This window comes from Echinops telfairi, unplaced genomic scaffold (genome assembly GCF_000313985.2).
Source record: "Echinops telfairi isolate 266 unplaced genomic scaffold, ASM31398v2 ScPeMD7_3533;HRSCAF=4204_1, whole genome shotgun sequence".
Classification (NCBI taxonomy): Eukaryota; Metazoa; Chordata; class Mammalia; order Afrosoricida; family Tenrecidae; genus Echinops; species Echinops telfairi.
Genome location: NW_022107432.1, coordinates 9,516,859 through 9,541,446, shown reverse-complemented (window position 1 = coordinate 9,541,446; position 24,588 = coordinate 9,516,859). Strand labels below are relative to the sequence as shown.

The 24,588-nt window shown below is 39.1% G+C and overlaps 1 protein-coding gene across 1 annotated transcript in view; it reads right to left on the bottom strand.

Moving 5' to 3' along the window:
- COL21A1 (collagen type XXI alpha 1 chain) overlaps positions 1–24,588 on the bottom strand; it is a 194,316-nt gene that overhangs the window by 48,184 nt on the left and 121,544 nt on the right. Inside the window, exons 11-17 of the mRNA XM_045294892.1 lie at positions 21,976–22,029; positions 21,830–21,883; positions 17,215–17,268; positions 16,617–16,670; positions 15,849–15,902; positions 15,692–15,745; positions 13,162–13,215 (exon numbers count right to left, since the gene is read on the bottom strand). Of these exons, the coding sequence (XP_045150827.1) occupies positions 13,162–13,215; positions 15,692–15,745; positions 15,849–15,902; positions 16,617–16,670; positions 17,215–17,268; positions 21,830–21,883; positions 21,976–22,029 (378 nt within the window). The remainder of the gene's footprint in view (positions 1–13,161; positions 13,216–15,691; positions 15,746–15,848; positions 15,903–16,616; positions 16,671–17,214; positions 17,269–21,829; positions 21,884–21,975; positions 22,030–24,588) is intronic.

Genomic DNA, 24,588 nt, shown 5'->3' with positions numbered 1-24,588 from the left:
TTTAAAAGTTCTATAAATTAAACTATGATAGTTTTATTTTCCATTTCAATTTTACTTCAGAGCCACATGTAAATACAAAAAGAGCCCTATGTGGCTCATGACCTCTGACCTAAGTCTGTATAGATCTGAAGGAAGTGATCCCGTCTCTTTAAGCCTTATGTTCTTTGACATCTTGCTGTTGTTAAATGTCTTGAGTCAGCTCTAATTCACAGTGACCCTGTGCACTATAGAATGAAACATGCACCCATGTGCCCCACAATGCTTCATCCTATATCATCGTCACGATCACCGTAATGGCTAGCCCATTGGGCAGCCACAGCATGAATCCATTTCGTCAACGGTCTTCCTCTTTTTCGATGACCCTGCACTTTATTGAGCATGTTGTTCTTTTAAGGGACTCATCTCTTCTGATAACAAGCCCTCAGTAAATGACATGAAATCTCACGATCCTCACCTCTCGGGAGCATTTTGGTTGTACCTTTTCAAGACAGATTGGTTTGTTCTTTTAGCAGTCCATAGTATTTTCAATATTCTTCCCCAACAAATGTGTGGGGCTAGGTTCTCTAGGGAAGCAAAACCAGTGATGCTTGTATAAATAGAAAGAGATTTATATTAAGAAATGGCCCACACTGTTGTGAAAGTTGGTACATCCAGTCAGGTTCAAGTGTGGGGGTCAGATGTAAGCTAAAGACTTCTGACTCCTATAGCTGCAGAGGTTGGTGAACAGGAAGCAGAAACATGAAGCAGGAAGACTACAGACTGGTGGATGCTGAGCTGAATGAATCCAAAAGCAGTCAAATGAATCCAGTCTCCTGATGGCTCCTAGGATGGCAGGCAATATTATAGGAGGCCAGTGAAACAGAGGCAGGATCCAAGTCCACTCAAACAAAAAAAACTAAACTCATTGCCACTGAGTCCATTCTGACTCATGGTGACCCTACAGGACAGAGTAGAACTGCTCTTGCAAGTTTCCGAGACTATAACTCTTTACCGGAATAGAAGGCAGACCTTGCAGAACGCAGGTCAATGGTAACCATTATGTCACTAGGTCAGAAGTCCACCAGCTTCCATAAATTGTAAATTTATATGTACTGTATATTGGCCACAACCTTAATGAAACCTCCCTTAATCATATCAGGAGTGTGACTAGATTAAGAAGAGCCCCGGTGGTATAGTGGGTTACTTCTTGGGCTGTGATCCACAAGTTAAGCAGGTCCAAACTACCAGTTGCCCCTCACAAGAAAGATGAGATCTACTCCTGTAAAGACTAACAGTCTAGCAAACCCCACAGGAACAGTTCAGCTCTGTCGTGGCAGTTGCTAGGCGTTGGCAAGCACTCTACGGTAGTGGATATGTAACAGCTGCACAACTGCTGAGCTGCTTCACAGAAGATCCCATGATGGAGTTGACCATGCTATAGGTCATATCTTGGGAAAATCTGGCCCACCAAAGTCAGCGTGAAACACCCATCCCAGCCATCATCCAAACGTGTCCGTTCTTTGGTCTTCCTTTTTCTTTGTCCAACTTGCGCGTGCATACGAGGTAACTGAAAATACTATGGATGGGTCAGGCACTCCGAAGAGTGTCTTCGTAGTGACACTCTTGACTTTCAACCCTTTAAAGAGGTGTTATGCCGTCCGTGTCTTGACCGATACCTCCAAGAACATTGACTGTGGATTCAAGGACGATTACATCTGTGATAATCTTTTCCTCACCTATCACTGTGTTGGTTATGTGTTCAGTTGTGAGGAGGTGGGTACTCATGACATTAAGTTGTGATTCATACTGAGGCCTGCAGTCCTGGATCTTCATCAGCAAATGCTTCAAGTTCTCCTGGCTTTCAGTTTGGGAAATGCTGAGTGTTCTTTCCTTTTAGAGTTCTAGCTCTAAGTCTTGGCACACTTCATTACTATACTCTCCTTTGTCTTCTTGAGCTGCTATTTGAAATTCCCCCTTCAGCTCTTTTACTTCATCGTTTCTTCCATGGGCTTTGGAACATCAAGAGCAAGCTTCGGAGTGTCTTCCACTTTGAGCTTTCCTTCTTTCCTGTCTTTTTAATGACCTTTTCCCTCGCTTCCTTTATCATGTTCTTGATGTTCTCACACAACTTGCTTGGGCTTCTTTCATTAGTGCTAATGCTCTAAGTCTATTCTTGGGATACTTTGAAAATTCAGGGGGGATATTTCCAAGGCTATATTTCAGCCTCATGGGCTTGTTTAAATTTTCTTTAACTTCAAGCTGAATTTACATGTGAGTAATTGATAGACCATTCCACAGCTGATCCCTGGACTCATTTTGTGTTCTGATGTTGAGCTTTATCTCTTCCTGCAGATATAGTCAATTTGGTACTCATGTATTCCCTCTGGTGGGATACATGTGTACAGTCTCTGTTTGGTTGTTGGAAAAAAATTGCAAATAGGAAGTTATTGGTCTTGCAAATTTCTGTCATAAGACTCCAGTTATGTTTTATTACAAATTCTATATTTTCCAATCACTCTCCCTTCCACTTTGCTTCCAACGTTCTAATTCTAATTGCCAATAATTATCAGGGCATCTTGATTGTATTTTTGATCAATTTCAGACAGAAGAATTTAGTAGACCTATTCAATTTCTTCATTACAACCTTTAGTGATTGGTGTGTAAAGTTTGAATAATAGTTGTATCAGCTGACCTTTTTATAGGATCATAATTATTGAGTTATATCACATCAAAACAGCAGTTTTAGTATCCTGAAGGGACTCAGATCATGTTCTTTGCATTTGAGAAACAAAATGAAGTCCCACAAAGCCAGATCATAGCTGCGGAGTATAAGTGGTGATTGTGCTCCTTTTGAAAAATGAGTAGGTGAATGGTCCTCAGGAAAAAATTCCTCGGCACAACTTTGCTGGGAATTTTCTCACCAATGCAGTTTTTAAGTTTTTAAAATTTTCTGCTGAAAACCCACCTGGGGTCATCCTGTGTCTTTCCAGAAATTTTGTAAAGATGACCTCTTTGGAATTCCAAGAAACAATTGGCATAACCTTCTCTGCCTTGAATTTAACTGGCCAATTAGGTTGCCTTGGAGCCTATGATTTTTCAATAGACATTTTTTTTGAAGATATCCTAGCAAGGCTGAAGCAAGTGCCTTACTGAGAGAACTTACTAAGGGTAAGCATTCACCCACTGCTTACAGAGTTATGGATCAACACAGTTAAGAATAAACCCCTGCATGTATGAACAAGAATCCTAGTAGTATTACTTTTTTACTTGCCCTTTACATCTTATTACAAACATTTCCAAATGTTTGTGGTGCAGGTTTCCTTTCCCATTCTGTGTGGTAAGTCATTCCATCTTTAAAACACAGTGTTTAGAAGTAATTTGTACTTTACACAAACTCATCAACTCTAGGTTTTCCTATTGACTAGAGACAGCACAGGAGACAAATGTCTACCATGACAAGATAAATCAATGCTATTAAATAATAAACCATCTTACTTAAAAATACTCGGGTCAGGTTTAATCAGAATATTACTTTACGAAATTATTGCTTATATTTCATTTTTAAGAAATACATTTTCATTGAAAACCACTTGTTGAAATAGGATTATTAAAAGAAATACCTTTTAATATCATGTGCGGATCACTCTTATTGAATTAAATTCATTGTAAACCACTAGAGTAACCCAATATATTCTAAAATGTCATTATAAATACAAGTTTTATTTAGGATACTCATGAAAGGGTTTTTTTTCTGGAAATTACTTATATTTTCACTTATTTTTTAGACCTATCAATAATTCTGATTCCTACTCATGGCCACCCTAGAGAACAGGGTAGAACTTCCCCTGCAGGTTTCTGAGATTGTGACCTTTTAACGGAGTAGAAAGCCTTGACTTTCTCCCATGAAGTGGCTGGTGTTTTCCAACCGCAGATCTTGCAGTTAGCAGCCACACGTATGATCATGACGCCACCTTATCTAGCCAAAAACATCTCAAATATTTTAAAGGAAAAAAGTTAAAACAGCATAAACCAGTAACTCTGATTTCACCAGACATATCTATTTCAAACAATGGAACAAAAACCAAAACCATTTTTAGAAACAATTTATATAATCAAGAATATTGGTAGCCAATTATCTAATTATTATACATCTACCTGGTCATCAACAATTAAAAACTCCTATGGATACAAACAATCCTATGTAATCAAATCCCCCATGTGTTTCATCCTCCCTCAAATATACCCATATGATGGGCAATTCTCATGTTAACTCTTAGAAACAAATACTGTATTCTCCTGACTGTGATAGCCACACTATATCATTTTGAAAACAATCCATAATGGAGAGAGAAGAAATATTTAGAATGAAAACATTTCTTAATATAGAGAAAAGAAATATCTCGAATAAAATCATCTGGTCACCACAGTGCTCACTCTAGGTCACGTAAAATATGCAGACTTTTCTCCACGCTCAAAACTGCTTTGCCCCTTGTTCATTTTGGAGAATGTGTTAGGACTACTGCAAAAATGTCACGTGAGTAGCTGTTAGGTAGCAAACAGAGAGGATGCATGAGTCCCCCTGTGCCTCATCATAACCGAAGAACATAATTTTTATGCAATTACAATCGACTCAAAGTTCCTTTCTGTCATACCAAGCCTCCCATGCCAGTGAGACTACTGAATCTGCATCAGCGACAAAGGACTTCTACACACTCAGAGGACACACTCTCTGTTCCCAGCCAATTATGCGCCCTTTCATATTTCAGTTGGATTTATTTTCTGGTAATTTCATGGCTCAGTAAAGAGATGAGTTTATAAATGGTTCTTACAATGATCACACTTGTAAATAGATTTTAGAAGAAAAGTCAATACTGTAACTACAGTGTTTCTAAGTTTAAGATTGAGAATATTCCTTGATGAAGTTTTCTGCTGATCGTCTAGTTTCACGGCGCCAATATGACGTAGATGAGAATGAATCAAACAAATCCACGATGAAAGTTGGTATGATTTTATTCACTGACTCACACAGATAATGGGCCAGCATTAGCTGTAACACGAAAGGAAAAGGTAATGCCATTTATCACATTTTGAGAGACGAAAGATCTGTAGTTATTGCTTACAGATTGCGTCACTCCTAGAGCCAAATCAGACATTTACAGTATTTAATTTAGAGAAAATGTACTTTTAAATGCTTAGTAGAAAGTTGCTGTCAGTCACATTTAAAACCATCACCTCTGAAACTATCAGGGGATTATTATAACAATAAATATAGTCATACTTTGAAGTTTTGCTTTATAAATTGTTAAATGTATTGGCTTCCCCCTGAGAAGAGTTACATGAAACCTTTAATAACAGATCTAGATCACTCAACACATACTGGGAACGTACCAGTCCTGGTGCCTGCAAAAAAATTGGAAAGCAGTGTTACAGCTCAGTACGAAAAGATAAACAACGTACAATTGTAAATCAAATAAAAAGAATCACAATGGCGATGCTAGCTTTCTTTTCCCCTCGTACCTCTATCCTCGGTCTAAGTTTCAATTACACAGTCAAGAGGACAAATGAAGACACGTCCCTATTACTAGCATAATAAGATGGAATTTCCACATGGGAAAGAGCTGAAGATGAACTGCTGGACATGAAGTGCCCTCGGGAACTTTACACAGGTCTTCTGCCTCCATCTATAAAAATGGCATGTCAGATCATCACACCACAGAGAAGATGATTAAACAAAAGAAGTACTTTTCTCTTATGTAAATGATGACTTGAGATCAGATTAGCTGTTAACATTACATCATAAAGACAAGCATAGCATGTGGTTTAGCAGCAATTCAAGAGGTATGAGGAAAAGAAACAGAACAAAACCTTCTATGAGTCAGAGTCCACAGCTATTCTACAGTAATCACCACATCTTCATTCCTAGAAAAATTATACAGCAAACATTTGCAGAACACTAGGGCTAAAGTCATCATTAACGTAGAAATAGGTACTCACCTCTACGAATCCAGAAACCATGACACCCTTGGTCTCGGCCTCATGAAGCTCCAGGTCACAGCTCAGAATCCAAGCGCCGTGTATGATTCTTCCCCCTGAGGCACCCACTTCCCTGTGTACAACGGAGCTGGCTGGCCAGAAGATAACTAGCAAGTGAAAGGCTCCAACTCCTAGAGGAAAACTGTTTCCCTGAAAGACCACACCATCAGGATTGAGCACCAGCACTGGAACAGCCATAATAAACAAGTGGTGAAGATGTTGGGGCTGCAGGGAATTCAGCCAGCAACAGTTGGCCAAAGCAAATTAGGTGGCTAACAGTAATTTCATCCAAACGCTATTTAGGTTTAAAACAAATAGTCCTTCTTATTGTTTTCAATTAATGATATGTGGGGTCCCTGGTGGGATAGTGGTTACGCATTGGGCCAAACCACAAGGTCAGCAGTTTGAAAAAACTGGCTGTTCTGAAGAAAGGTGAGACTCGCCACTCCTGCAGAATAATAGTCTTGGAAACCCAGAGTGGTGGTTCTACCCTGTCCTCTTGGGTTGCTGTGAGCTGTATTCAACTCTATTACAGTGAGTTTTTTGAGTGAGTTGCCTCCATACTGCTTGATGGTCCCTCCTGCACAATTGCTCAAGATTAAACCAGAGTGATTTTGTGAGAAGTTAGGAAAGCTTATTTCCTACAATTGAGGGTTCTGTAAAGCAACCTGATTATCCATTCCTTGGCACAAAAATTAAACTGTAATCAGACAAGCTGAATGTTTTGTTTTTTTTTTTAATGAAAAAAACCACAAAATACTAAAAAGCCCAAGCCTTAATGATGGTGTTGTCAATGAATATTGAACATACCATGGTTTGTCAGAAGAAGGAATAAAATAGATTTTATTAATAGAAGAAGTACAACCAGATGCTCCTTGAAAGTAAGGATAAATAAGACTGTGTTTCACCTAATTTGAACATATTGGTCCCCAAACAGACCAGTTCCTGGAAAAGGATCTCATGTTTGGTCAAGTAAAGGGTTGGAAGAAAAGAGGCAGACCTTCAACGAGATGGACGGACACAGGGCTAGCACAACAAGCTGTGAAGACGGCACAGGACCGGGCAGGGTTTTCATTCTGTTGCACATAGGGCTACTGTGCATCAGCTGATAATCAACACAACACTTAGCAACAACAATTTTAAAATGTAGTCCCAATGGGATCATGGTGTCACAGTGATTTAAGCATTCCATTGCTACCTGAAAGGTCAGTGGTTGGAAACAACCAGCCACTCATAGGGAGAAAGATGTGGTAATCTGTCTCTATGAAGAATTACAGCCTTGGAAATTCTTTAGGGCAGTTCTGCTGTGTCCTATAGCGAACCCTGTGACCACAAATTTCATGTTTGTTTTATTACAAAACAATAACATGCAAATAAACTACAATTCAGGCAAAGGCTGGAATATAACAGACATCAAAAATCAACCTGCAGGACAAGAAAGCAAAGTAACTGAAATCTGATTGAACCGCAGGATGTTTCTGCAAGATTCTTTTTCATGCAACTATATTCACATGGTATACCTCTTAGCTAGGATTTACATACATGATACACTGAGTATTGGATGTTCAAATTTGCCAACATGATAACAAAGAAAAAATATTAGATAAAAAATTAAATAGAATAAAGTAACATTAAAAAAAATCAAATTCAGAGCAACAGAAAAAAAGTGGGGTGAAAATCACAGATATGTTTGAACAAAGTTGATGATACAGAAGATACAGGTGATTTAAATCAAGTTAGTTCAAATTGCTATAAGCAAAACTTCTTTTTGACCAGCTCATGACCTATCAAGACCTGCAACATGCACCTATATGTGCTCACATGCTTTTTGATGTAGCTATATTACATACATGAATGTTAAGGGTGAACCTAAGGATGACATACTAAGCCCAGTAGTTACGGAAGTTTTTCTAAAATGTCCTTACTTCTAAAAGAAAGAATTTTTTTATTATAATTGTATTAGTTCCCACTTTTTGCACATCTATTATTGTCTATAACCCAAAGGCATATTTTCCTATTTAAACATCTTTCATAACTATCTAGACATGTATCATTCAGGAAAAAAATCTAAGTTCACCTCCTCTAGTCAAAACTGATTCTTCCTCCTTTTCTCTATCACTTAGAATGCAAGTGCTGTCTAACATACAAGACGATTTAGACTCATTCTTTCTTATTTACCCATATCCAATTAGTCTCCAGGCCTGCAGATATCTTCTTATTTCAAATCAACCCATAGCCCAACCCCAACTGTGAATGCTCTTCATGGCTCTGGGGTTGATTCTGACTCACATCCACCCTATTAGGCAGAGCAGAACTATCCCCATGGAGTGTGTAAGGCTGTGAATCTTCCCAGAGCAGACTGTCATGTCTTTCTCCCAAGGAGTGGTCGATGGGTTCAACCACTGACCTTTCATAACTGGACGAGGACTCCCCCAGGACTATATGGTAAAAGTTGTTGTTGAGCTGATGCATAGTGAGGGGCCCTATGTATAACAGATTGAAAACACTGCCTGGTTCTGTGATAGAGGTCAATAACAGAGCTCAGCTGACTGCTGTCAGACCCTGTCCTTGACCTTGACCTTTCACTTACCCATTCTCTTCTCTCAGAGCTGGCTTTCTAAAATGAGTATCTGAACATATCATTTCTCTCTTTAAAATGACTTAATGGTTCCCTCACGTTCAGACAGATTTCTGAACTCTTTAACAAAAACATGAAAGATCCTTCTTGATTTGACCTCTACAGCCCAATCTTGAGTTTATACCTTGCGCACAATGTATATCTTCGTCAAGCTGAACTATCTGAAGACCTTCCCAGATTACCATATTTCTTTTACTTCTATGTTTTGAGACATATGACATCATCTTGCCTTTATTACCTCAAGCAACTGCCGAACTGATTTATTTTCCAGAATTTGACGAAAAGAACACCTTGTGTTAGAATTTTTCTGACTCAGTGATGTCATCAAACCTAGCAGGGTTATAAGAATCTTCTAGACTTTTCAGTTTCTTCTCGGTCTACCTCCAAAGCTTTATGGAATGCTGTTATCAACAGACTCATCTGAATCCTCAAGGCCAAGGGATGACAAATTAATCTTCATTTTAACTTCAACTGGTAAAAGATCCGGCACAAAGTGGATACTCAGTAGGTGCCTGTGTAGTGAATGACTGAAAATAGATAATTCTTCAACACAGTGATAAATTTTTTAACCCAATTAGACATCAGTTGTTAGAACTGCACTTGGATGGAAGTCTAATGGATATAACCTGCCACTTAGAAGGTAAATTAGGCTGATGCTTGTATAAGTGGTCAACATAAGACTCAAAATCCAAAGTATTGGCATGTGGGTATACGCATGTGAATTGTGCTTTAAGATAATGTAATAATTTCCCAAAGAAATACAAACATTGTCCTCAATTTGAATTCCCAGAATCTGTGTTCATATTTACCAATCTGCTTATAATGGTGAATCATCATCAGATTGCCATAAGCTAGGTTTAATTAACTTGAAAACATTTTTCTAAGAGCTTCTGTTCTTCTAACTTAAGCTCTGTTAATTTCCTTGGCTACCACAATAGAGTCCAAATCTAGTGACTATAGTCTTTTTTGTGGTGCCAAACCATTCATTATAGATATCTAAAACCAGTATTCACATGCAATGATACAGTCTTTATTTCTTTTGTCACCAAATCTATAAACTTCAATTGTCTAGGCTTCTGAAGCTTTTTCACAAGTGGCAAAGCTTAAATGTCACAGGCTAATATTCTAACAACATTTCTATTAGTTGTCAGGATACCAGAATAGTTTGTAATGGAAAAGAATATAAGCCAAAATATTTACATACAGAGAACAGTGGGAAGTTCTAGATGGTTATTCATTACTTTCTAAACGTAGTCTGTGCCCTGGCCTAGAATGCTTGGCTTCCTTTTTGCCACTCAGCAGCAAAGAAAGGGAAGTGAGAGAAAGGGTTAAAGGATCCCTGTCTTACCTTACTGATCTGGGTTGCTGGGAATAACAGAGGTTAAAATATTTGGTTAGTTAAGGAGGAGAGTTGACATTTAAACTGTTCTCTCCCACCGCACTGACATTTTGCTTTTTATTTTTCTATTGAAAGTGTGTAACTTAGGTGTTTATTTGTTCATCCTTTTAAGGTCTATACCCCCGTTTCTTTGACAAAATCTTTGTTGCTCTCATTACTGAATTCAACACACACAATGACTGCTCGAAGGAGAAGGTGAGTGAAGGGTCCAAAGGCTGAAACCGATGGACCATGCTGCCTCTCATGGAAACAGATTCTAATGCAAGCCTCTGGGCAGAGAGGAGTCTCAAAGAAGGCTGAAGCAAGCCAAGGGAGAACAAACTGGACACGGTGGCCACCCTCGGCCCCCCACGAGGAACCATCAGCCTTAGGGGAGGAAAATACCTGCTCGGGCACTACTGTTCCCAAACACTGCATTGTCCGTTTAATCTTCTTTTCTTTCTTTTTTTTTTTTTTTAAACATTTTATTAGGGGCTCATACAACTGTTATCGCAATCCATACACACATCAATTGTGTAAAGCGCATTTGTACAGCATTCTCAAAACATTTTCTCTCCACTTAAACCCCCATATTAGGTCCTCATTTTCCCCTCCCTCCCCACTCCTCCCTCCCTCATGAGCCCTTGATAGTTTATAAATTGGTATTTTGTCATATCTTGAAGATTTCATTAACAGAATCACAGCATGATTTCTTTCAAAGTAAATGCATGCTATCTGCGTTGTGCTATGGTTGACACAAACTCAAAGATGAGTTTGTTCTTTATAACACTATTCCTATGGCAAAATGGACCAAGGCGTCGTATCAACGATTTTGTCCAGCTCTCAGTTCTGTTGCCTCCTCTCTGCTCCTCCTCTTCATCCACATCTGTGACTGGCTTACTCCCTCCTGCTCACCTCCCACAGGTGCACACCGAGTACATAATTTCTGGAATGAGAACTTAAACAAGCTCACCGAGTCTCATATCCAGTTACCATGTCCAATAACCCTTCACTAATTGTTGCTCAGATACATTGAGCGCACACCATTCTTCCTGGTTTCTCTCCATGTCCATTCACATGTTCACAAGTGCCCCCCACACCTTTCATCTGGAGGCCCTGGGGAGTGCACCTGATCAAGGCGCTTGTCTGCCGTCTGTCGTGAAATAGGAAGTTCAATCTACCCAGAGGGGCCTCCGGGAAGAAAGGCCTGGTGATGTACTTCTTTAACAGTCAGCCACTGGAAGCTCTGAGGCCACTTCAGTATGAACTGGAATCACCTTGCCAGCTGTCACTTTCCAGCTGTTCTTATGGAAATCCTGGTCTGACAAAATTGTCTGCTGACTACAGTATTTCCACCCAAATGACACCTGCCGTCTATGTTTCTTTATCAGGCAAGCCCTTTCTGTCTCCACACGCCTCACCCCCCACCGAGGTTATTGTCATATTGCTAGCGTGTCGAGGTCTCGAGTTGGGCTGTGATCTGCATGGTCGACAGTTTGAAACCACCAGCAGCTCCACAGGAGAAAAACTGGGCTGTAGACTTCCATAAGCACTTCCAGTCTCAGACCCTCCCAGGGGGTCACGAGGCGCCAGCACGGGCTCAAACCCAGTAAGTGAGAGGACTTTTGGTAAAATGTGAACTCTAGTTCAGTGTGTAGCTCATCCCCTGCCTCTAAAGTCGTTCTTTTCATTATTTTATTCTTGAAAAACTTCATCATCAAAGAATAAAGCTTGCTTTTCATATTTACAGTCACAAGACACCTCCTACACAAACCCTTCAGTACTTCATGATTGCCCTGTGCATCGGTGCCATATTTTAACATATGTTAATGAGCTTCCTTCTGCATGCTTCACAACCCTGCGAGGAATGCACTGTACTCATCTGCTCCTGCAGATGCAGAGGAAGATTTTCAGAGATGTGAGGGTTATACAGCTGAAATATAGCAGCGGTCATCTTCGTCCTCACCATCGGACTGCATGTCCAATCCATATATGACATAAATAGCAATATATCCTGAACTATTATTTCATTTCCTAACCCAGTCCAGAAACTCCTGTCTTCTCCCATGAAGATGGCAAATGAAGAACAAAAATTATATCTTAGAACTTATTTACCTCTATATAATCTGCTTTATACTTGGTGCAATAACCCTACCTAGCACAAAGGGTATGGTAGACCAATCATCCTCCATGAAAATATATTCATGTTTTACCACAGAGTTTTAGCTGGAACACTTTCCCATTTCCTTTTCAATTAGGTGTGATTAAGTCCTTGCTAACAAATTGTATAAACTAGTACACAAAATGTTGAACTTGTCTTAGAATCACTCAGCCAATAAATATAGTTCAGGACATAATACACAAGGTAAGAGTCCAATGAGTATTTATTAACCAAGTGATTCAAGTCCCTCTACCCCATGAAAGAAGCTTTGCTTAGACCTCCTCGCTCCCTCTAACATCAAATAATTAGGTTCTGGGCCACTCAGCAGAACGCTTTATGATAAATTGTAGTACACCCTTAACTATCATATCATACCCTGACTAAATTATCACTTTAAAAAAAATAGAAAAATTCTCTTTGAACAAGTATGATTGATGAATTAAATGAAATCTGCTGATCTTTATATGTTGACTGTGAGTGCTAGGATTAAAACAGGGCAGCAAACTGTGATTTCTAAAATGCATCGGAAGTTAGGAGTCACCTGGGACACTTGGTATAAATAAATGATATTAAAGATTTAGATTTAATACTGCCTCATCATATGCTTCTCTGACCAGTTTTTATTGCACACATGTGCCCAGATTGCAAGCTACAAAACAATGTAAAAGCGGCATCGCCAGCAACACACCATGATGTTTGCGTTCATCCATTGTTTGTGTGGACCTAACTGCCTGCGGTTGTGGTTCAGGGCCCATGCAAATTTCCTGCTAGCCAAACTCTTCCTGGCTTTTAAAAGATCCAATATTTCCATGTTTTTTGCTGTCCCACAAAGAACTCCCACAACATTCAATCCTCAAAGCTGGGGGTCACAGGACAAACATGGAGCGTGTGAGAACAGAAATCCAAGTAGCCAAAGAATCTCAGGACAGGAAAAGAGCCTCATCCCTCAGCGTTGATGGGCCAGGTACTCACAGGTTCTCCGCGTGGTCCCTCCGGCCCCTGAGCACCTGGTGGTCCTGCTTCTCCCTTGTAAATGAGTTGATACAAAGAGATAGAGAAGTCCATTTTCTTCTACATTTATTAAAACAATACTAAGCACATTAGAAACAGAGAGGACAGTAGAAATTATTTCTGGATGAAGTAATCCAGTATCAAGAAATGTTTTCGATGAAAACAGGTAATTGGGTTAATTTATAGCATAATCCTGGTCTGATACATTCATGTTTCAGGAGAGTGTTTTAATGTTCAATCTAAATATGATCAAAATACCTTGTCATTCTTTTTCATATTTATTTTCATTCTCATTTTAAAATCCATTGCTTTTGTTTGTCTGTTTTGGTTTGTTTGTTTTGAACCTAATTTGTCTTGGCTCCCAAATAAAAATCAAAATGAATTTTCCTTACACATGGAGCTATTGATAAATTATTTCTTTAAAGTATTTGGTACTTAAATTTAGTATCTACTTACTTAAAATAAGCACTATAACATATATTTTAGGTATCTTTAAAAATTATAATAATTTTCAGCTCATTTCCCCATAAATTCCTATGATCAAGTTATTTAAACATTATATTTCCTATCCAAATTTTAGAATGTAAAACACCTTTTTTCAAAGGAAACAATTACTAGCATATACAATACACAACAGTCACAGGTCAATAGAATTTTTAAAATGCATAGCTAAAAATAAACTGTATATACAATGCGCAGCTCAATGAAACTGTCAAAAAAAATCGCCTATTGAAATCCACACACACCTTCAAGCATCGAGACAGTTTGAGAATGACCAGCAAGAGCCGTGTATGTTTCTAACCAGCCAAGTGCTGTATCACAAGCAAAGATCACCGCAAACAATTATGTCACTCTTATGTTATGACAGCCAGAATATTGTATTCTAGTTGAGAGTAAGAGAGAAAGAAAAATAAGAGCATTTTTCTTGTGAATATCTCAGGTGCTTGCTATAAAATGGGTTTAGGACAGAGAGCCTTGGAACGAAGCGTATTCCAGCGCTGTTCACAGTTGCATATCCTATAAATTCCCCTGGAAGGTAGAAAATGAACCACATGGAGAAGGCCCAAGAAAACTTAACACAACCAGAACTTTAAAAAAATTCAACCATATCATCTTATATAAACACTAATTTTCCCACTTTCATGATTTCTTTCATTTCTTTAAGAGTGAAATGTCAGAGGAAGCCAAGTCTTTCATGGGTCTCACCTTATTACAAACATAGATGGTCATTTGCAGATAGAGAAAGCTGTGAAAAATGTTTTCCTTAAATTAACTAAACTGAGAGGAAAAATTCCCTCTTGCTTTAATTCTCTTATATTCATACCATACACCAGATTTTTTAAAAAAATAAATTAGTCCTGGGTTATTTTTCCCCTGAATCATAAGAACCTCTGTCTTTAACCCACAGAACAAACCAAAAGATTATCAAATAAACCCAACTTCATTTCCAATAATTTTGTACTTAATACATGAGTTCACAATAGGCTCCAAATACATTTTAATATCTTTCCTAATTTTATCTCATGTTCAAATGTTTTTAAAAAAAGGTTAAAAATATCTAATATTGGTACATTTTCTCTTGCTCGCTCACAAGACACAGAGCTCATATACACCTTTCTGTTTGATAATTGGCGACTAAAAGGGTTCTTTCTGTCAGCATGTGATGGTGATAACAAAGGCACCTTGGTGGCCCCGTGGTTAAGACAAAAGCAGCAGTTGGAGCCTACCAGCCATTCTGTGAGAGAAGGGAGAGGCTGTACCTGTAAATATCCCCCCAAAACAATAGATCCACCGCCGCTGAGTCTGTTCCAACTCATAGCAACCCTATAGGATGGGGTAGAACTGCCCCTGTGGATTTCCAAGAGTGAAACTCTACTGGAGTAGAAAACCTCATCTTCCTCTCACAGTGTGGCCTGGTGGTTTTGAACTGCTGACCTTGCAGTTGTTAGCAGCCCAATGGATAACCTATTTGGCACCAGGGCTCCTGAGACAGCCTGGAAACCATGGGAGGGGGTGGGGGACGGTACTAACTGCTGTTCTATGTGATCACGATGAGTCTAAATCAACTAGAGAACACGGAGTTGCTTCGTTTGTCTGATTTTAAACTATCCATCAGAATGACCATGTACCTTCGGGTTGATCTCTAGGGCAATGGGTCAATGGTTGGTACTTTGCAATTCTCTTTTGTTTTAATTCTCCCATACCGATACCATACAACTGTTAAAAAAAATGTATTACATTGAAGAGTATCGGGTTGTTTTTTTCCCCTGAATCATGTTAGGACATCTATCTTTTACCCACCAAACACACTACTCAACCTTCTAATCTCCAGTAATCTTATACTTTATAATAAGAGTTCACTATAAAGTCCAAAGAAATTCTAAAAATTTACTCATTAATTTAATCTCAGGATCAATTGTTAAAAAAATTTAGTTTAATATTGGTGTATTTTCCCTGATGCTCACTCATAAGCTATATAAACCATACACACCTTGAAACCTGGACTACCCATTAAGCCATCTTTTCCATGTCTTCCCGGTTCTCCCTGAAAAACACATACATGTCTTTTAGTACTTGTTTTGTATGAATAGTTTTATTGTTTAATATAGTATTAAAATATCCCAGAACTTTTGTACAATCAAACTCACAGCATGTCCAGGAAGGCCAGGAAAACCAGAATTCCCTTTTTCACCCTTTGCACCCTGTATTACAAATGAATAACAAAACAAGCACCCTTTACAGTCATGCTTGAGAGTTACAAACCAAACGTCAATAAGAAAGCTAGTAAGTTAGCTTCATTATTCTGTGGCACAATTTTTGGAAATACAGCTTGTGTTGGCTAAGGAACTTTTAACAAAGCATTATTTTATGAGCCCAGTGCACACGGTGTTAGACATTTAAAATGTTGATAAATGCAGAATTATTACAAACTTCTAAACATCAAAACTACCTTTGGGCACAGTTTAAAGTAATTGTTAGTTCAAATGTACAAAGAATATAATCTTCCATCATTGTGAGAAAATAGAAAGACAAACTATAGATAATCAGTTAAAACATTTTTAAGCAACAATTTACAAGGAATGTCTCACTGTAAATATTTTTAAAAGTTAAAAATGATCAAGAACACAATGAATTCTTATAGAACACTATGCATCACCTATCCACCATTGGTAGGCCTGCTGGTATTTGCAATACCAGGGGCATGATTTTCAACATCACTGAAACAGAGAGTCACCACTGTACATGAACTGACAGATGGGGGTGAGCCATGCGTAACAATCCTACGCTAGCTTTCCCTTTTCTCTTCGTTCTTTACAAGGCTGGGAGGGGGTTGCACCAAGATGAACCCTACACCATTGGCTGGATTTCAGGTTAAAAGGAAAGACCAATATAAATCCCTTAGGATCCGTACTTCCCTTTTTGCCATACAGTCCAGGTGATCCTTTGTCTCCTTTGGGACCCATGTCACCCTGAAAGAGGAAATGTAAGTGTTGAATTGTAGAGAAACCGTACTCTTTGCCTTATAGCTTACAGAAAAAAACAGTACAGATGATATTGAGTTTAATATGGCAAAGGAACAATAAAATGATTAAATGCTTGTTTATAATAGCCTCATTTTCCAAGTTTATGAAGTAAAATACGGATACGTAACATTATAACATAAATATAATTTTTAGCTGATAGTTCAGAAAATTTGTATATGGTATAAGTTACTCATCCATTTTTATTTATTATAAAATCATGACTGGAAATTTTAAAGAAAATTTCAATTTCTTATGAACAATGACAGTGATATTAATCCGATAACCGTATATACTCAAGTATAAATTGACCCGAATATCAGCCAAGGCACCTAATTTTACCACAAAAACTGCATTAAAATTGTACTGAAAAATTCATCTTATACACTAGTATATATGGTACTTACTTGAATCTAGTTATATTTTACAAACGAGCGTTTATATGAAAGAAATTATGCTATCATTGAATTTAAACGAATCAGACATCCTCAACCTTTGATCCTGGCACCCCATGAAGTCCAGAAAACCCAGGAAGTCCACGGTCACCCTGAAAGATGAAGCAGAAATTAATAATTTTTAAACATTCACCCTGCGCAATATCTCCATGTAAAGGTGTTCATCGAATGTTCCTTCTCACAGTCCATTAGAAAGCATCCTCAGTTAGATGCATTAAAAACATTAAAACCCTCTCTCGTTGAAAGACCAATGTCCATGTGTGAGGATTTCCTTCATGGTCAGTGAGGGAGGTATTTTTGAGCTTGAGAAGTCTTACCAAGAATCCCGACAGCACTCTTAGTAAGCAGCCGCCTATTCTGATAAGGAACTAAGCACTGAAGCTACGTGGCAGGACTAACTGACATCGCTCTGGAGGAAGGCATGCTCTGGCTCAGTGTCGGTTAAAGGACTGAGAGTCACACCCTAGGACGCTACAGATTTTTTTTTGATTGCTGGTCTTATGAATTGTTTACTTCTGTTATGAAGATGAAAGGCTCTGAGTTATCTTCAAAACAGGAAAAATCCTGGCAGTTAATATTTATTACATACAGGTCTAGTACTTTTTGAAAGAGAAATAATGGGTGTTTGTTGTCTTAGTTTCACAATCATTTTTTGTTCCTTTTTAACAACAGTTTCACTAGCAAAGAATTCACATATCATACAATTCAGTAATTCAATCACATCAAGGGGAGTTGTACAATCATCCGTACAATTAACTTTAGAATGGTACAATGATGACACCTGTAAGGACTTTCAATATATTTGTCATTAATCAATCTATATAATATTTTTAATGTTTAGTATATGTAATATCCTACAGCAGAGACTTATCTCGATTTTTCATTGTTTATATGGTTCTATTTTTGTGTTATGCCGTGATAAGATAAAGTGACCCTGAGATTACTGTTGGGAAAGCATTGGGCACTAAGCACAATATCAGTGGTTCAAACCCACTAGCCATTCTGTGGGAAAAAGGTGAGGCTATCTGTTTCCACAATAATTCATACCCCTGAACACCCTCCATCAGGTTGTATGAGCTGAAATCGACTGGATGGCCATGGGTGTGCTTGTTGTTCGGGTGGTTAGGTGCTATCAAATAAGGTGATTTTTTTTGGGAACAGATTTCCCCATTTAATTGACTGCTGCCTCCAGGGGCATTGAATCTGGATCCAAGTAAAATGAAATGTTTGCTTTTCATGATGTTGCTTATTGGTCCAATAGGGAGAATTTTTGTTTTCTTTATTTGTTTTGCCATTAACTTTTTGTTTTCTACCAAGCTTCTCATATTATCTGCTCAGTATACAGACTGGATAAGTATGGTGAAGTCATTTTAAACCACACAATCTACACTTGTTCTGTTGTGATGACTGCCTCTTGGTTTATGTACAAGTTCCACATGAGCACAATTGAATGTTCTGGAATTCCTATTCTTCATAATGTTATCCATGAATGTGTTATGGTCCACAAGGTTGAACGCCTTTGCATAGTCAATAAGACAAAGGTCACCATCTCTCTGTGTTCTCTACTTTCAGCCTATATGACATAACTAAGACATTCCTCATTCTAAACCCTCCCTGATTCCAGCTGGATTTATGGCAATTCCTATTGATATACTGCTGCAACCATTTTAAAATTATTTTTAGAAAAATTTACTTGAATTTGATATTAATAACAATATTCAATAATTTTCACACTCTGTTAAATCACATTTATTGTTGAAAAAAATATCCCAAAATATCCACTGCCATTGGGTTAATGCCAACTCATAGCAACCCTATGGATAGAGTAGAGCTATCTCTCTGAGTTTCCAAGGTTATAATTCCTTACAGGAATAGAAAGTCTCATCACAGAGCCATTGGTTGGTTTGAACTGATAACCTAACATGAAGATAATAGCTAATTAGTCCACACAGCAGTACAGAGGATTCAGGTCAACTCACTTTCTTGTAACAGTTAATATACTGGAAGTCCTTCAACTCACGTGGGCTGCCAAGTCCAAGGTCAAGGAAGCAGACAGCAGAGTCCTCCCTGGGGTGAGACAAGCAGACTCCACCCACAGGCAGCAAGCAGCACTTCTGTGGGTCACCAATAGTCAGTAGCTCAGGAGCTTAGTGAAGCAGGCCCACATGGGATATCAAACACAAGCAATGCAAGGCAACGGAATCCACCAGCCTCATGCTCAAGTGATGGAAGCACCAGCAGCATGGCGAAGCAGCTGTTGAAAAAGCCTCAACCCAGTGGTGTGAGTGGCGATACTGGGAGGGTAGAGGGAGGGTGGGTTGGAAATGGGGAACCGATTACAAGGATCTACATGTGACCTCCTCCCTGGGGGATGGACAACAGAAAAGTGGGTGAAGGGAGAGTCGGATAGAGAAAGATATGACAAAATAATAATTTATAAATTATCAAGGGTTCTTGAGGGAGGGGTTTGGGGAGGAAGGGGAAAAATGAGGAGCTGATGCCAGGGGCTTAGGTGGAGAGCTAATGTTTTAAGAATGATGAGGGCAATGAATGTACAAATGTGCTTTACACAATTGATGTATGGATGGATGGTGATAAGAGTTGCATGATCCCTAATAAAACAATTTTAAAAAATAAAGAGCCTCAAGCTCTAGTGACATGATCCATGGATTGGCCTGGACCACAGATAGTGTAGCTCACAGGGTGAGACAGAGAACTAGCTACAGTAACAGCACACACACTCCAGTACGCCCTGATCACCAGAGAGCAAGGGGGGGGGCGGTGATTTTCAGAGCCATTTATCTCTTTGTCCTTCAATCAAACTGCAACCTTATTAATCCCACATGTTCCTATTGACAGATTGGCATAATAAACCTACCTATCACACATGTACAACATTATGAAACACTGTCCAGTCCTAAATTGTTCTTATGTTTGAACCCATCAAGGCAGGTGGATTGGGGCTGAAAGCTGAGAATACCAGAAAGATGTTTATTTGTGTTTTATTGACTATGTTAAGGCATTTGACTCTGTGGACCATGCCAAACTATGGGTAGCCCTGAGAAGAATGTGAATCCCAGAAACTTCATCGTGCTCATGAGGATCTTATACCTAGGTTAACCTGGATCAATGATCCATATTTAACACAATACACCCTCATAAATTCCAAGACCATTCTTCTTCACTACTTTGCAAGTTTTATTAATGTTTTTCTGTGCCATCAATGTCTTATTTTCTGGCTAGAGTATTCCCATTAGCCTACAGCATGTCCCATCAAAGCCCAACAAAGTATCCCCTTCCGCGATCACATAGACCCTTTTGTTCTTACGCCACCTCTCTATTTCCCATCGCAACAGAAGTGCTTGAAAAATGTTTGTTTGCTTTTCATTAAAAATGATTTAATAAAATGAGAGTTCTTAGTTGATAATCATTTGTTAGACATGAGTTCTTTCTGATTTTATAGATTCCGAGGAAAAAAATAAGCCTACAAAATCTACACACATCCTATTGTTAGATATGTGAAGGGCAAATGTTAAAGTCAGCAAGAAAGCACATCTAATTTTTATTGGTGGAAATTCCAGCTGTAGGAGTCTTTGGAGAAAATCCACAAAATGAAACCGTTTAGGGGAAAATATCCTAATGGAGAAGAGTATTAGTGTGGAATAATCTCCACAAAGTCACTGTAATGCCTGGAAAAAAATAGCCACAAATCCAGTCATTTCAGAGGTGTAGATTTAACCTTTCCACTTCTGAGAAACATGGAACCACATGTTAAAGGAACAGCCAAAGAGAAGGCTTTGATTAATTCACTAGGTTGCTTTAGATAAAGAACTTTCTAGAACCACATACATATGAAGGCAGAACTTGTGATTCTTGGCTATGTCAAATATGATTTAATTTCCAAAGGAAAATAATCAACTTGAAATAAAATTATTACTGTATTGAAAACAGAAACTTTTGGCATATTTATAAATCTTACTTATCTTACCCAACAGAATGCATGGCTTTGTAAAATTCTTGCACTTCTATTTAAAAGACAGCACAATGACCCAAATTAGAGCAGGTAATTTAAGGTTGATAGAATTCTTGTTATCCTTATATTTTTAAATGAGGCATATCTATCCCCAAGAAAATGTATTACAATGATCTTAATATGAACAAATTTCAAAAGACCTTTTATGAAATGTCCCTCATTCACTCATTCTTGTTTGCACTCATTTTCACATATTGACATTTAGACAGCTCCTCCTCCCAAACCTGGCTGAATTATTCACTCTCAGTGGAGCTGAACCATACAGACAGAGCATGGTGTCTGGATAGCGCCACTGCTCATCTGACATTTATTCACCCAGTGAGAAAAGGTTGCTGGCGAGCACTGTTTGCCGATGGCCATTGACAACCTTCTGAGCCCGTACATCTTGGAACTGAACAACGTGCTCTTCAGGAGTCACCATCAGAGCTTTGTTGTTGTTGGTACCAGCATATCTGTTCCAATCCACACCAACCCTAACACAACTGAAGGAAACACTGCCCAGCCTTGAACCATCCTCTCAGTTGTTGCTTAATCTGTAGCCAGTGTTGCAGCCATTATACTAATCCATCTCCTCGCACCCTTCATACTCTGTGGATGACATTTTTGTAAGCGCACTTTACCTTTGCACCATCTCTCCCTGGTTCTCCTTTGAAACCTGGTAGTCCTTGAACTCCCTAAATTAAGCACAAAATAAAATCCATTAATTCCCTTTTTTCTAGTGCATTAGCAATAAGGATTGTAAAATATATCAGAACCGATCACATACTTGTATTCCCGGGGAACCTGCAACCCCTGGTAATCCTATGATTCCCTGGTATCCCTAAAGAAAGATAAACAAGAAATCACAAACAGTTCATCATATGTACGAAGAGCAGCCCTCCCTTTCAGGACTCCTCCCTTCCACAAATTTCTTACACCTATGACTTTCCTTCTCCAAACGCACTGCAATCGAGTCAATTCTGAATCAAGGTGATCCTAGAGGGCAGGGTTCAACTTCCCCTGTAAGTTTCTGAGGTTGCCCCTCCTTACAGGAGTAAAAAAAAAAAAACATCATCTTTCTCCAAGGAACGCTGGCAGGTCAGGTCTGCTGAAGGCATAGCCCACTACACCACCAGAGCTCAGGACTATGGAAGGGTACGGTGTCTGGATTAGCTCCTAATAAAATGGTTTGGGAAAAAATTAGATATAAAAATGACAAAATGTGTCAAGTATTTAAATGTTTCACAAAGAATTGACATCCTAAGATCTTTATAAAATTCGGAAACAATGTAAAGGGTTAAAAAAAAAAACACAAACAAACCCAAGCCTTATATAACTCTAGACTAATAAAATTATCTCCATACCTGAGAAGGTAAAACATCTTCAAACTACATACTTAATTTCCATCTGAATTCATCTCTAGAACAAAGAGCCATCAATGCCATTTGTCAGATTCAGGCTACACCACATTCTGGATTGCTCAGTTTTGAAAGTGGCTGCTATTAAACCCGAGAGTGAGATGAGCCGCTGTGGCAGAGCACAGCTTCGAATAGGGATCTTCTACCCTTATCTCTGTAACTCCCACCGAATGACTGGTCTATGTGTCACTCATCTAGAGGAGGGATCCTTCATCCTGACCAATCTCCTGGTGATAAGGACAAGCCCTCTTTGAAGCAGGAACCGAAAGAAAAGGCCCAGGGAGATCAGAAGAGCACTTTCCAGATCTCTGTCTGCAGTGGTGGAAGCCAAGCCCAGAGGCACCAGAGATAAGCGTGGAGATAATGGGTCAGGGCATGTATTAGTCTGGGTACTTTAGAGAAACAAATCCACAGCAACTCATGTATAAGAGAGACTTTTATGTAAAGATTAAGTGTGTATCAAGGAAACATCCCAACCCAGTCCTGCCCAAGACCACAAGTCCAACATTAACCCATTAACCCATATGTCCAACACCAATCCACAAAGTCCTCCATCTCACAAAACAAAGGCAATGATGCCGACTGCAGGAGGAAAGCTGAGTCAGTGAATGTGTAAGCATCTCAGCACTGGCAGGGGTCTCCACACGGCTGTTCCAGCACCCAGGGCTGCATCAGGGTAGGTCCATGCGGCTTCTCCTTGGGGATGTCTTGTAGGAAGTCAGTCTTGCCAGCTGAAGCAGGGAACTGCTAAGGCAGCTGCACCCTGGTGTGACCATCACAAAGCAAGAGACCCAAGAACTCTAAAGGCAAGGCTCACTGAGCCATTTATCCCCCTGCCCTTCAATTAACCCCACATGTGTTTATCGGCAGGCTGGCACAATGAACTAACTACCTCGGAGCAAGACTAGGAGTGCCTAGACTATGAAACTGTGGGACAGAGCCAGCGGCAGGTTTCCAGGTCAACAGAGGCAGAGGACAAGGGACAGTGTGGTGGAGAGAGACTTCCCTGTTGGCTGAAGAGAGGTACTGCTGTAGACTTTATCTTTACTATTTACAAATCTGGACTTGAGTAACCTTTTAACTTCTCTAATAAATCTCCACAATTATGAGTATTGTCTGTGCGTTCCGTGTGCCATTGGAACAAGTGATCACACCTGGCATAGGAGTAGAGTGCCAGGAGAGAACAGTTGGTGTCAGTAGGTCACGAAGGATGGAGCAAGGAGGCATGTCTGACTTCTGCCTCTGGTAACTGGGAAGCCAGAGGAGGTCAGTTATAGGCTCCCACACTATGTAAGGGACCATCTGACATACTCTGCTTCATTCCTCACTAGTTTTTATATGCTCTTCAGGAACTGGGCCTGAAGAAAAATATCTCAACTTTTTTCAGCAGGAAAAAAGAGAACAATTCTCCACCCCACACAGAGTAACAAAAATCTCCAAACTTTCAGGCCCTTAGTATTTATGTAGGCCTTTCCAAGGTCAATGTCAAGTTGATTTGGGCAGTCTGGAATCTAAAACCTCTTTAATCTCTGTGCAGTTCCATCTCGTTCCCATCTGACTGATTGGTTCGAGTTTCTGCAGACAGTATTAACAGCGATCTCACCGATGTTCACAATTACATCTTCATGCTTTATGCTTTCAGTTTCTTCCAGAGTCGTGATCACTATGCAATTTCTATCATCTACTATCATCCACTCCTTCATATTCCATTTTGCTTTTCACAGGATTTGCTATTATGTCTTCTCCATAATTTCTCCAAGTCTGCCCAATTCTCAAACATTTCATTTCACAGAGGAGCAATTAGCCTCATGGTCAACCTCTTCATTCTCCGTACAAAACAACATGCCATTTTCAAACCCATCCACAAGATCTTTCTGAACTTCCTCTTTCTAAAATCCACTAGATTATGTATTCCTTTTTGTTCAGGGTCCAGGTTACATAACGTCTATCTTTGTAGCACTGAACACAGTACTTGAAACATA